The sequence below is a fragment of the Schistocerca serialis genome, chromosome 3, assembly GCF_023864345.2.
Source record: "Schistocerca serialis cubense isolate TAMUIC-IGC-003099 chromosome 3, iqSchSeri2.2, whole genome shotgun sequence".
In the NCBI taxonomy this organism is placed as follows: domain Eukaryota; kingdom Metazoa; phylum Arthropoda; class Insecta; order Orthoptera; family Acrididae; genus Schistocerca; species Schistocerca serialis.
Genome location: NC_064640.1, coordinates 262,898,113 through 262,911,540, shown reverse-complemented (window position 1 = coordinate 262,911,540; position 13,428 = coordinate 262,898,113). Strand labels below are relative to the sequence as shown.

The following is a 13,428-nucleotide window of genomic DNA, read 5'->3' as shown; positions in this document are numbered from 1 at the left end:
AATAAATCATTCTGAATTTCCATTATAAGCGAATGCTCGTAGAAATATTGGAGTATCGCTTCCCGCCTACGTGGAGACCATTAAGAACGGAGCGTTATTTCAACTGATCACAGAAGGGGATGAAAAACATGGGTGGGTTTGTTGAAGGAACCGTCGCGATATTTGTCTCAAATTATTTACAGACTTTGTATTACTTTTTATTTTTCTTACTATTTATAGCAGTTTATTTTGGCCCATAGTGTGGGGAGCTACGGTAGACCTCTAATTTGCTTAATTTTTTATTTCTACTGAGGATATACGTAGCAAAGAATGGAATTACTTCATTGACGTAATACTTCAGTTAACTGAACGGAATTTTATACATACGTTTACCATGCCTTTGTTACTATAAATTGCAAATGTAAGTATATAACAAGAAAGGATATAGTTTTTTTAGAAACTAGCTTATCAACTAAAAGCAGCAATCTAAGGATGGAAGATTTGAGATAGTTGAAGGGAGAGGAAGACGTATCCTATCGTAGTTATCGGAGTGATTACATCAAGTCTTCCACTTCACTGGCCGGTTTCCACTTATATATCTTATAATACCACACATGCTACCAACCAACAAGTCCAACCATGCCTCCAGCTTGATAGACCGATCTGTACGAAAGTTAGACGGTACTACATTATGGCGCTTACAGCTAATTTTGGTGAATCTGCCAACGACTTATTCTGATAGCTGGGTTTTACGATGAAACGGAGAACTTATCTGTAGGGTTAGTATCTAGCGGAAGGTCGAGTAAAAAAAAAAAAATGGTTTAAATGGCTCTGAGCACTATGAGACTTAACTTCTAAGGTCATCAGTCCTCTAGAACTTAGAACTACTTAAACCTAACTAACCTAAGGACATCACATACATCCATGCCCGAGGCAGGATTCGAACCTGCGACCGTAGCGGTTGCGCGGTTCCAGACTGTAGCGCCTAGAACCGCTCGGCCACTCCGGCCGGCTAAGGTCGAGTAAGATACAGAACTTACGATCTGGAGATATTTTTTATCTTAATAATTTTTTTTCACAATATTCGGTAGAGCAGTGTACTTAACAATACTGTATAATTCGATACAATGTTCCTTCGGCCATAAGTGAATTATGAAATGCATTCGCAAACTGCGAATACGATTGTACTAGGGCTATACGATTTACTAGTAACGTATGAAAATGTGTACTGGACGGGGACTCGGATCCGGATTTTCCAGTTTACGCGAGCAGTTGCTTTAACTACCTTTGTTCCGCTAGCGGTCGCCTTACCATTTTTTTTTTTGTTTTTTAAAGAGCAGAAAGGCAGGTTAAACAAAATATCTTTATTCTTACAATGGAGCCCTTCCAGGAATAAAAAGATGACAAACCAACAAAAAAATTAAATCATAAATAGAACGTAAAGACCTCCCTTCTGGCGGAACCAACATTAGACTCGACGCACACTGTTACCATCGATCAACATGTCCATGGAGTCTTCTAACCCATAATTCACGAAGAAAGGGTTCATATGATTCTGTCCCTTGTTCCGATCCGTTCCGTGAAATTAATATTCACATAAGGTTAACTTCTCATACCCGGCACACCCCAGCTGTAGGAAGGGTCCAAGAAGACACTACCGAGATAATTAGCGAAGTATTGGCGGTAGCTCGGATGAATCGTTCCAATAGGAAGGTCCAAAAATCGCGAAATTGATTGTCATAATCACGGTGAAGATGTAATATGGTCAGGCCCTTCGACCATATCACTGCATTCATCTTAGTATGTGGATAAAATGTCATATCTGGGACAAGAAGGGATGTTAAAGTCACTGCTGTAGGGGGCCTTTCGCCAACATCAGTCTCGTCAACGTCGACACCTCCATGGCGGACCCACATCCCAGACGGTGTTCATCTGTACCAGACAGATGGCACTGGGGACATAACGGAGAATCTGCTATACGTATGGAATGCAGTGCCTGGCTATTCATATATTGTAGTTGGCCACCAAATGCCAGGTCACGCTGGTATCGGAATCGAGAAGAGCACCTTGCCTCGGCCATCTGATCACTCCTCCATGACCGATCCAGACTACCATATACCCAAGTGTCTACGTCGCATAGTGCTCGCATACAAATAGTATGATTCCCGCACAAGGAGAGACATTGTTTTGCTCGTCAGATTGCCCTGATCTGGGGTGAAATGCAGTAGGAGTGCCTGCCTTTTACGGTGCATGTATAGTTCGATGCAATGTTCCTTCGGACATGCATGCATGTGTGCACTATAGGATATACACACTAGAACATATGAGTGTTTTGGTCGGTTTGGAGGGCCGCTCGGGTGGCAGAGGCGATTAGGGCAACCGTTCACTTTGAGCGAGAAATCCGGGTTCGAGTCCCAGTCCGGATCTAATTTCCATATGTTACTAGTTAATCGCACAGTTATACAATCGTATTGGCAATTTGCGAATGCATTTCATAATTTAAAAATATTCGTAGAAATATATAAAGTAATATTAAACAAAATCGATTAGTTTCCATCATTTTATCCCCATCATTTTCTTTTACTGATAAGCACCGTCAGGTGAGATTACTGACAAAGACAACGATCAACTTCAATAGTAGGTAGTATTAAAGCTTAATTTTAGGGACTGAGAAACCAAAACACAAGTAAAAACTCTTGACTTACAAACAGCAACAATAATCGGTGTTCCATTGACGTGATTCGCTTGAATTTCGTCTTATTCGATGCATGTGACAAGGGGCACCTTGCTTGTAAATAAAACATTTTAACCATAATGCGATTTTCCCTTGTCCACCACAAATAATGCAATTTTCTCCATAATCAGTCTTTTCCTGGTTCATATCCTCATCCCTATAAATGTATGAGAGAGCAGTCGCATCTTAACCTTTAGATACGTCAGGTATCAGCTGACCCATCGAAAGCTGCTTCTTTTTAGCGGGAATCGGCCGAGCGGTTCTAGGCGCTTCAGTCCGGAACATTGCTGCTGCTACGGTCACAGGTTCGAATACTGTCTCGGGCATGGCTGTGTGTCCTTAGGTTAGTTAGGTTTAAGTAGTTCTAAGGCTAGGGGACTGATGTTTAGATGTTTAGTCCCATAGTGTTTAGAGCCATTTGAACCATTTTTTAGCATGAATCCACAGTTTGAGACGTTTAATTACTTCACTTTTCAGCGTTAACGTTTATTGTCCGCCGGTGCGTGTAATATGTTGAAGTCTTCAGGTTATGACCTTCTACTCGCAACAGAATGAAACCATTTTTCTCAAGTTCTATTCATTTCGCCTTTATTTTTTTGAAAGATATCACCAGTGGCAAGGTTTGTAGCTACTGCTTTACACATGTGCTTGCTCTTCTGGTTTACAAGCTGTTCTTCTGCTTCCAGTCTTTCAAATATTTTCTGGCACAGCATTTTAGATTTAAAAATAGCGAACCAAGCACAGATGTGGAGCAGCATCTACAAGTCTTGCCTCTCACGCCTTTCAAGAAAATAGGACGATACGCATATCACATGATAAAATTGATTTTAATCAGTTGCATATAGTTAGACATAACCTGAAAACTATCAACATAATAAGACGTCAGTTATCTCTAAATTTAGTAACCTTCCTTCGTTTTACTCATTTTCTTCAAAGCTTAGAAGTGTCTCTTTCACCGAAGTTCTAGTGAAGTGCACATTAAGTTATTTCTTTTCAGGTCTTCTAGATTATTTCCTTGCACATTGGGAATTTGCGAAAGATTAGAAGCCGTGTTTATTATCAGTGGAACATGAGCAGAAGATGGACAGATATTGTCGTAGTTACACACCGAGCGAGGTGGCGCAGTGGTTAGCACACTGGACTCGCATTCGGGAGGGCGACGGTTCAATCCCGTCTCCGGCCATCCTGATTTAGGTTTTCCGTGATTTCCCTAAATCGCTTCAGGCAAATGCCGGGATGGTTCCTTTGAAAGGGCACGGCCGATTTCCTTCCCCATCCTTCCCTCACCCGAGCTTGTGCTCTGTCTCTAATGACCTCGTTGTCGACGGGACGTTAAACACTAATCTCCTCCTCCGTAGTTACACTGTTCAAAAGAATTAGGGGAACACGTGTATCTCCGTCCAGTATGTTAAATCTATTTTCATACAGGCGGTACCTGTGGTCTAATTGAACGGCTTCAGAGCTTCTCTTTGAATGTAGGCAACAATTAAAAGCATTCTCCATATATTGGCTGTGTTATGCGTTACAGTATCAGGTGGCCCCTAAGAAGGAAATGAGTACACAGACGACAGTTGTAATTCGAGGACGTTGTATTCAACCAAGCACATGCAATACGACATCTTACTGCAGTGCAAGTTGCAACGGCAGTCTGTTCGATCCAAAAAGGACGGACTTTCGGTCGTGTTGCTGCAGATGCCAATGCTTCTCCATGTACCATCCGTAGGCTGTGGACACGCTACAGGGAGACAGATCAGTACACAAGACGTGTTGAACAAGCTCCACATTACAACCCCACGTGAAGAGAGATATCTGGCCATCTCTGCGCTGCGGTGTCGTACTGATACCGCCAGAGCACTGAAAGACGATCTCTGAAGGGCCACTGAAACCGCTGTCTCCGATCATACTGTAATTAACACATTGCGAGAAAAAACCTTACTACCAGATGTCCTGTACAAGTACCCTGTTTGACACGACAACTTCTTGCAGCTCGCCTTCAGTGCTACCGTTCCCATGTTACCTGATAATTTCGTCACTGGCGAAACGTGTTATTCCCAGACTATTTCAGATATTCTCAGATGCGGTGTAATGACCGTGTTCATGCGTGGAGATCTGTGGTCAGCGGTACCTGCTAAATGTTGTCCAAGAAATCGACAGATTTCTAAGGTTCTGTGATGCTGTCGGGAGACTTCAGTGTTGACAGCCACACGGACCTTGTCGCTGTCCATGGTCGCCTGACCGCGAGGCAGTGCATCGAAGAGATCCTGCTGAACCATGTGGCGGCTACTGCATACGGTGGTGGCCCTGAATTCCTTCTAATTCCAGGGCCATTGTGGTGGGCGTCAGCAGTGATGTCTCGTGAAACCTGGACGTTGAAGTAATGAAATGGTCGGCGATGAGTTTTCGTGGTCGTCCTGTTCCATCACACATTCTCAAGTACTAACGTGGGCTCTCAATGAAACGCATACCTCAGGATGACCTTCGTAGACTTATAAAGGAGAATGTCACGTAAGTGTCAGGCAGTTTTATGCGCTAACGGAGGGTGCACACGTTGTTAAAGCTCTCAAAGTCTATTGGAAAGCACCCAAGATGACTGGATGAACGATTGCTTCCATTTTGTTTTCGATATCTGTCGGAAATTTCAGTTCTATTTATGTGGCTGGCTCTGAGCACTATGGGACTCAACTGCTGAGGTCATTAGTCCCCTAGAACTTAGAACTAGTTAAACCTAATAACCTAAGGACATCACAAACATCCATGCCCGAGGCAGGATTCGAACCTGCGACCGTAGCGGTCTTGCGGTTCCAGACTGCAGCGCCTTTAACCGCACGGCCACTTCGGCCGGCTCTATTTATGTAAACGATAGAGAATATAATAACGTTTTGCTGTGTACTTAATTTGTGAAAGATAAAGGTATAGTGTGGTTATAATATGGGAACATACGCAGTCCTCAATTATTGCTCAATGCTGTACGGCAGACACCCAGAGTCATGTTCCTCTAGTTCTTTTGGGCAGTGTCTGTTGGGCAGAAACAGATTATAAGGCGACTCGAGTGAATTAGTATCAGCAGTTTCTGAGATATATATGGGGTGTCTCACCTAACTCTGCCACCTCAAATATCTCTGGAACAACAATAGCAACAATAGATATTCAAAAACGGTTTACACCAGCGTGAACGTACGGCAGGGGCTTAGGAAACCAAATACTATGCGAAATTTTAAAACGTAAACAAATACTGATTTCAACACAAACTTGTGTATTTTTGAAATGGACACCCCCTAATATTTCGTATGCAGTCAATATAATGAAAAATAAAAAAAATAATGGCATTGGTTGCATCGCAATACGTCAATTACATCCCGAGAAATTGCGAAGCGAAGTTGACGCTTGAAATAAATGAAGCGCACAGCTAGCGCACGTCCTGAGACACAAGCGTGCATCTCACGCTACCTATTTCAGGGGCTCACACAATGGGAAGGTATGCACAATCCACAAAAACAAACAAGTAACAGGTCCAAAGCAAAGTTACGTTTTTCAAATTGTAAATGTATGTTTATTCTAGCGAAAGGACAACTAGAACTACAATTAGACATAACACACTTGAGTTCACCTTGCTAAACACATTTAATAGTGCCCTGTCTACCACAGAAACTGTATTGTTGCGTATTACATCCAGCATAGAAAATATACCCACATCTTGACCAATGAAACTGTGTAACGTCAACATACGTTCGAAGTGCCCTCCATTTGCATCAATGTACGTTTGCAGACGGGTAACGAGAGAGTGTTGCACAGATTGTAGAGTTTCTACAGATATTGCCGCACACGCCGCTGTAATAGGATGTTGCATATCCTCTACTGTCGTTTGGGGTCCTTCATACACTCTGTCTCTCACTGCGCCCTGGAGAAAGAAGTTTAATGGCGTCAAGTCGGGGGACCGTGCTGGCCATCGCACAGTACCTCCCCGCCCCATCCACCTATTTGGAAATGTCGCATCTAGAACGTCTCTGGCAACTTTTACATTGTGTGCGGGGCATTCATCATGTTGGAAACACATTGATAGACGAGTTTCGAATCCTAGATCCTCCATGTGGAGCGCTAATGTGTATTGAAGAACTGATGCATATAATGGTCCATTCAATGTTCCACGGTAAAAATAGGGACCTACAATGCATTGACACTCAACTGTCATTGATGAGCAACTTGGCGAATCCAGTGGGGATTTTGCACGGACCAGTTGTGCATGTTCCGCAAATTCATATTATCATGATTTGTAAATGAAGCTCAAAGGATGCAAGTGGCTCTAAGCAGTATGGGACTTAACATCTGAGGTCATCAGTACCATAGACTTAGAACTACGTAAACCTAAACAACCTAAGGAGATCACACACATCCATGCCCGAGGCAGGATTCGAACCTGCGACTGTAGCAGCCTCGTGGTTCCGGACTGAAACGCCTAGAACCGCTCGACCATAGCGGCCAGCTGTAAATGAAGCCTCGTCCGTAAACAACGCATTGCTTAGGAATACTGGATTATTTTGCAACTGCTGAAGTGCAAAACGACAGAATGCAATGCGGGATTCAAAGTCATTCCCGTACAATTCTTGGTGCAGTGAGATATGGAACGGATGAAACCGATGCCGAAGCAAGATTCTGCACACACTACTGTGGATTATTCCTACACCTCGTGCAATTTCTCGTACACGCACCTGAGGATTGTGCTCTACAGCAGCCAGAACAGCAATTTCGTTTCCATTGCCAGTCGCTGGCATTGTACGTCGACGTTTTGTGGGAGCCAGCTTCCTGTTTCCGCGAGTGTCTTGTAATGGTGAGATGTGACGGACACCGCCGATCTGGGTAGCGTTCACCATACAGTTGTCACAGCTGCGGTTGCATTTCTGTGACATTTGCCACAAGTTAAAATAGTATATAGTTTTTCTTCATTACTGAAGGCTAGCATATCGACTAGAAGATGGCAAATGTAATAAGCCACAACTACGCTTCGCAATTTCTCGGGATGTAACTGATGTATTGCGATCCAACCAACGCCATTATTTTTGTGATTTATCATTCTATTGATTGCATACGAAATAATAGGGGGTGTCCGTTTAAAAAGACACAAGTTTGTGTCGAAAATAGTGTTTGTTTACGTTTTAAAATTTCGCGTAATATTTGATTTCCTAAGCCCCTGCCGTACGTCCATGCTGATGAAAGCCGTTTTTGAATATCTATTGTTGTTCCAGAGATATCTGAGGTGGCAGAATTAGGTGAGACACCCTGTATATAGAATTTTTACTTTGTCGAAAACTGACATGGAGAGAGCGTGACTGTGCAAAAATATATGTTAAGTCTTACAATAAGTAAAATCAACGGCTAGCCACAGGTGAAGCCCAACATTTGAACTTCAAAGTGTAAAAGTACGTACTGAGTTTGAATAAAGTAGCGCTTTTAGATTTAGGCAACTGATCGCTAGGAAACACTGAGCGAGGTAGCGCACTGCTGATGAGGCAGGAGTCGTTTCCGGGAGGAGCAAGATTCGCGTCTCCGTTTGCAATCCTGATTTAAAGTGTCTGTGGCTTTCCCACTATCACTCTAGGCAAATCTCAGACTTTTTCTTTCGTGCAAATCATGGCAGTTTTCTTTTCTCATCCTTACAGTTGCGCGTTTTTGCTGATTCTCTCTAATAATCCCGACGCCGCCAGGGCGTTAATTGCTTCTTGCTAGTGAAGACGATAATTGCGTACAGTGCTAACGTCGTGTTTGTATTGATGACGGCAAAGAGACAGAGACTGGAGACGGTAAAACCGATTCATTTCGAGCAGTGCTAAGGAGTAATTTGGAATCTAAGCCAGGACGTTACGGCAAAGTCTGGTGATCACGAATTGTACCACATCAGATCCGCCCCTTGGCCGTCAAATACTTGCAATGAAAACTCCCTCTATCTTCAATATTCTAATCACCTTCTAGCGACCTCTATTATGGAGACAGGCGAAAAAAAATTTTTAAAAGCAAAGTATGGCTATTCTAATTCATATTCCTCTTTTCGCTGGAGAAGGCACAGTAACGTGTGCGGAACACAGAACATAGCGGGTCTCAAGCAATTCCAAAATGCACCACACACGAAACTATAGAATACACTCCAGTTTGATTCTCGAAACTTTCTCTACGCAATGAGAATTCCATTAAGTTTCGGGCTTGCAGCCGCATGACGTCGATATATTGGGCAGTAGACTTGAGCAGTAGGCTTGAGTGGCTAATGAACTTGACGGAGAGAGAGAGTTATTAATCTGTACGTTGTATTTTTCTAGATAATGCTGGCATATTTTAGAAACAGTTATACACTGACGTGACAGATGTCATGGGATAGCCATATTCACAGTTGAAGATGGTGGTAGTATAGCGTAACCAAGGTGTAAAAGGGTAGTCCATTGGTGGAGCTATCATTTGTACTGAAGTGATTCATGTGGAACGGTTTCCTACGTGATTATGGCCGTCGATGTGAACTAAAGGCTTTGAACGTGGATTGGTAGCTGGAGATAGACACATGGGACATTCCATTTTGGAAATCGTTAGGGAATTGAGTATTTAGAAATCCACAGTGTCAAGAGTGTGCCGAGAATACCAAATTTCTGACATTATCTCTCAGCACGGACAACGCAGTGGCCGACAGCCTTCACTTAACGACTGAGAGCAGCGGCGTTTGTGGGAAGATGTCAGTGTCGACAAACAAGCAACGCTGCGTGAAATAACCGCAGAAATTAATGTAGGAAGTACGACGTATCCGTTACGACAGTGCAGAGAAATCTGGCCTTAATAGGCTACGGCAGCAGATGACCGACGCGAGTGCCTTTGCTAACATCACGACATCGCCTGCAGCGCCTTCCTGGGCTGGTGACCACATCGTTTGGGCCCAAGACGACTGGGAAACTGTGGCCTGCCCAGATAAGTCCCGATTTCAGTTTGGAAGAGCTGCCGGTAGGGTTCAAGTATGGCGCAGACTCCTTGAAGCCAAGGATCCAAGTTGTCAACAAGGCACTGTGCAAGCTTGTGGTGGCTCCAGAAGGGTGTAGGCTGTGTTTACATGGAGGGGGTTTGGTCCTCTGGTCAAATTGACCGATCATTGATATATGAACGTAGGATTCCACGGCCGGTGTCATAGTGATTAAAATTCTTCTGGGTATTATGCCGCGTCATTGTTAGAAACTAACAACAATAATAAACTAAAACCGACGTTTCGGCCGAATTGCAACGGCCTTCCTCAGGACACAACTGGTTTTGAATGGGGATAGGTGCTTCTATTTATTACAGACTATCAATGTCTGACATCACTGTTGTAAAACTTTTAATTGGCCCTCTAATGTGATTGGCTAGTCATTACATAACGGAAGATGGAAGGCGAGAGGCTATTCGTGGATGTCCATATCGTTAACGATTGGTAGCTGTCCGCCAGTCAGCGTTCGGCTTCTGGTCGGCAAGTTTTCCTCCTGGTGTGCGCGGAAGTGGACTGACTAGCTAATCATATTAGAGGGCCAATTAAATGTTTTACAACAGTGACGTCAGACATCGATAGTATGTAATAACTAGAAGCACCTATCCCCATGCAAAACCAGTCGTGCCCTGAGGAAGGCCGTTGCAATTCGGCCGAAACGTCGGTTTTAGTTTATTATTGTTGTTAGTTTTTAGCAATGACGCGGCGTAATACCCAGAAGAATTTTAATCACTATGACCGATCATTGACTGGAAATGATTATGTTCGGCTAGTTAGAGATTATTTTAAACCATTCATGAACTTCACGTTCCGAAACCACGATAGGATTTTTATGGATGACAACGCGTCGTGTCACCGGGTCACAATTGTTGGCGATTGGTGTGGAGAACATTCTGGACAGTTCGAGTGAATGATTTGGCCTACCAAATCGCGCAACATGGCACATAATCGAGAGGTCAGTTCGTGCACAAAATCCTGCACCGGCAACAATTTCGCAATTACGGACGGCTATAGACGCAGCATAGCTCAATATTCGTGCAAGGGACTTTCAACGGCTTATGGAGTCCATGCGACATTAAGTTGCGGCACTGCGATGGACAAAAGAAGGTCCGACACGATATAAGGAGATAACCCATGACTTGTGTCACGTCAGTATACACTGTTCTCAAGCACAAGTTTGGAATTGGTCCTGCTGATAATGTGCGTTTTCCAGTGACATTCGCAATGTTATATTGCAGTTACTCCCCTACAGTTTATTTGTTGCACGGAGCTGGTTTCAACGACTACGGCAAGCGCTACTGATAGTGAAATACTCTGAGCGTCGGTACTGCAATTGCAGAGGCTGTAATATACGAAAGTGCAGCAAGCGCCTGTGTAGTGAGGCACGTGTTGTGTTGTTGTGCAGGGCTGGTCTCTGTGGCAGTCGCGCACACTGCTGGAGCGTCTGCTGCTGGTGGTGATGGGCGCGCTGCTGCTGGCGCTGCTCATCGTGTCCGCCGTCCTCCTCTCCAGGCCGTACACGCCCGCTCTCCTGCACGCCGGTAAATATCGCCTGCATCTCTCTTCTCTTCTATTTATTAACTTGCACTAACACGCAATAGTACGCTACTGGCTATTATAATTGCTACACCAAGAAGAAATGCGGATGATAAACAGGTATTCATTGGACAAATATATTATACATCAACTGACATGTGATTACATGTTCACGCAATTTGGGTGCATAGATCCTGAGAAATCAGTACTCATAACAACCACCTCTGGCCGTAATAACGGCCTTGATACGCCTGGGCATTGAGGAAAACAGAGCTTGGATAGCGTGTACAGGTACAGCTGCCCACGCAGCTTCAACACGATGCCACAGTTCATCAAGAGTAGTGACTGGAGTATTGTGACGAGCCAGTTGCTCGGTCACCATTTCCCAGACGTTTCCAATTGATGAGAGATCTGGAGAATGTGCTGGCCAGGGCAGCAGTCGAACATTTTCTGTATCCAGAAAGGCCCGTACAGGACCTGCAACACGCGGTCGTGCGTTATCCTGCTGAAATGTAGAGTTTCGCAGGTATCGAATGAAGGGTAGAGCCACGGTTCGTAACACATCTGAAATGTAACGTCCACTGTTCAAAGTGCCGTCAATGCGAACAAGAGGTGACCTAGACGTGTAACCAGTACATGCTTCTAATGTGCGTTCACAGCGATGTCACCAAACATGGATGCGACCATCATGTTGCTGTAAACAGAACCTGGATTCATCCGAAAAAATGACGTTTTGCCATTGGTGCACCCAGGTTCGTTGTTGAGTACACCATCGCAGGCGCTCCTGTCTGTGATGCAGCGTCAGGGGTAACCGCAGCCATGGTCTCCGAGCTGGTAGTCCATGCTGGTGCAAACGTCGTCGAACTGTTCGTGCAGATGGTTATTGTCTTGCAAACGTCCCCATCTGTTGAGTCAGGGATCGAGACGTGGCTGCACGATCCGTTACAGCCATGCGGATAAGATGCCTGTCATCTCGACTGCTAGTGATACGAGGCCGTTGGGATCCAGCACGGCGTTCCGTATTACCCTCCTGAACCCAGCGATTCCATATTCTGCTAACAGTCATTGTATCTCGACCAACGCGAGCAGCAATGCCGCGATACGATAAACCGCAATCGCGATGGGCTACAATCCGACCTTTATCAAAGTCGGAAGAGTGATGGTACCCATTTCTCCTCCTTACACGAGGCATCACAACAACGTTTCACCAGGCAACGCCGGCCAACTGCTGTTTGTGTATGAGAAATCGGTTGGAAACTTTCCTCATGTCAGCACGTTGTAGGTGTCGCCACCGGCGCCTACCTTGTGTGAATGCTCTGAAAAGCTAATCATTCGCATATCACAGCATCTTCTTCCTGTCGGTTAAATTTCGCGTCTGTAGCACGTCATCTTCGTGGTGTAGCAATTTTAATGGCCAGTAGTGTATAATTTATAATTAGCCACGATAAATGACGTTTCCAGACAAGTGTTCCTATCCATAAATACTTGCTCACGGCACCCTCTACAAACTTTAGAAGGTTAGTTATACCCTGTATAAAATACTCAAAAGATGTTTTGCGCTATTCTCACAACTTAAATGTTCGTGTTTTTGACGGGTAACCTTTCCTTCAGCACTGTTTTCGATAAACTACGTAGCCACTTGAGTAATAGCATTCTCCGTGTAGTTCAGTAGAACTCTCTTTGTATACAAATTAAAAGAGAGTGTGTACACTTGTCAGTCTGTCAGCATGGCTTTGTGGTGATTTCAAGTTTAGAGCGTACATGCAGTGTCACTTTACGGCAAGAGTGTTGTCAGCACGGGAATCTGCCTTTTGAAGGGGCTTTTCCGGCAACCATTCAGGGAACAAAGAGCAACAATCTGCAGGTAGTAGTTAACGTTGGAAGGAACGGTGTGAAATGTCTGGTTCCACGGAGATGTCCACTAGAAAGACGGGTAGCGATAATATAACAAATTTATTTCTCGAACGCAGCTTTAACAAAGCCTTCAACGTACTGTGGATGTAAAGTTCCTTCAAGTCTGAAATTAAACGAAGCTCTTACACAAGTTAAAAAGAAACAGTAGTTCTCTACTGGCAAACAATATCAAAGTTCCTGAAACGAAAGTGAACAAAATCGTGAAGTCTAAATAAAGCCGAAGTTCAACATAAAACAAGTTCCTAAATTCTCGAGTCTGGAAGTATGCTCTAGCTCACGT

The 13,428-nt window shown here is 44.1% G+C and overlaps 1 protein-coding gene across 3 annotated transcripts in view; it reads left to right on the top strand.

The window, feature by feature from the left end:
• LOC126470034 (endothelin-converting enzyme homolog) overlaps positions 1 to 13,428 on the top strand; it is a 434,767-nt gene that overhangs the window by 226,520 nt on the left and 194,819 nt on the right. For all 3 annotated transcript variants that reach the window (XM_050097524.1, XM_050097525.1, XM_050097526.1), the window contains exon 3: positions 11,104 to 11,239. In XM_050097524.1, coding sequence (XP_049953481.1) covers positions 11,104 to 11,239 — 136 coding nt within the window. The remainder of the gene's footprint in view (positions 1 to 11,103; positions 11,240 to 13,428) is intronic.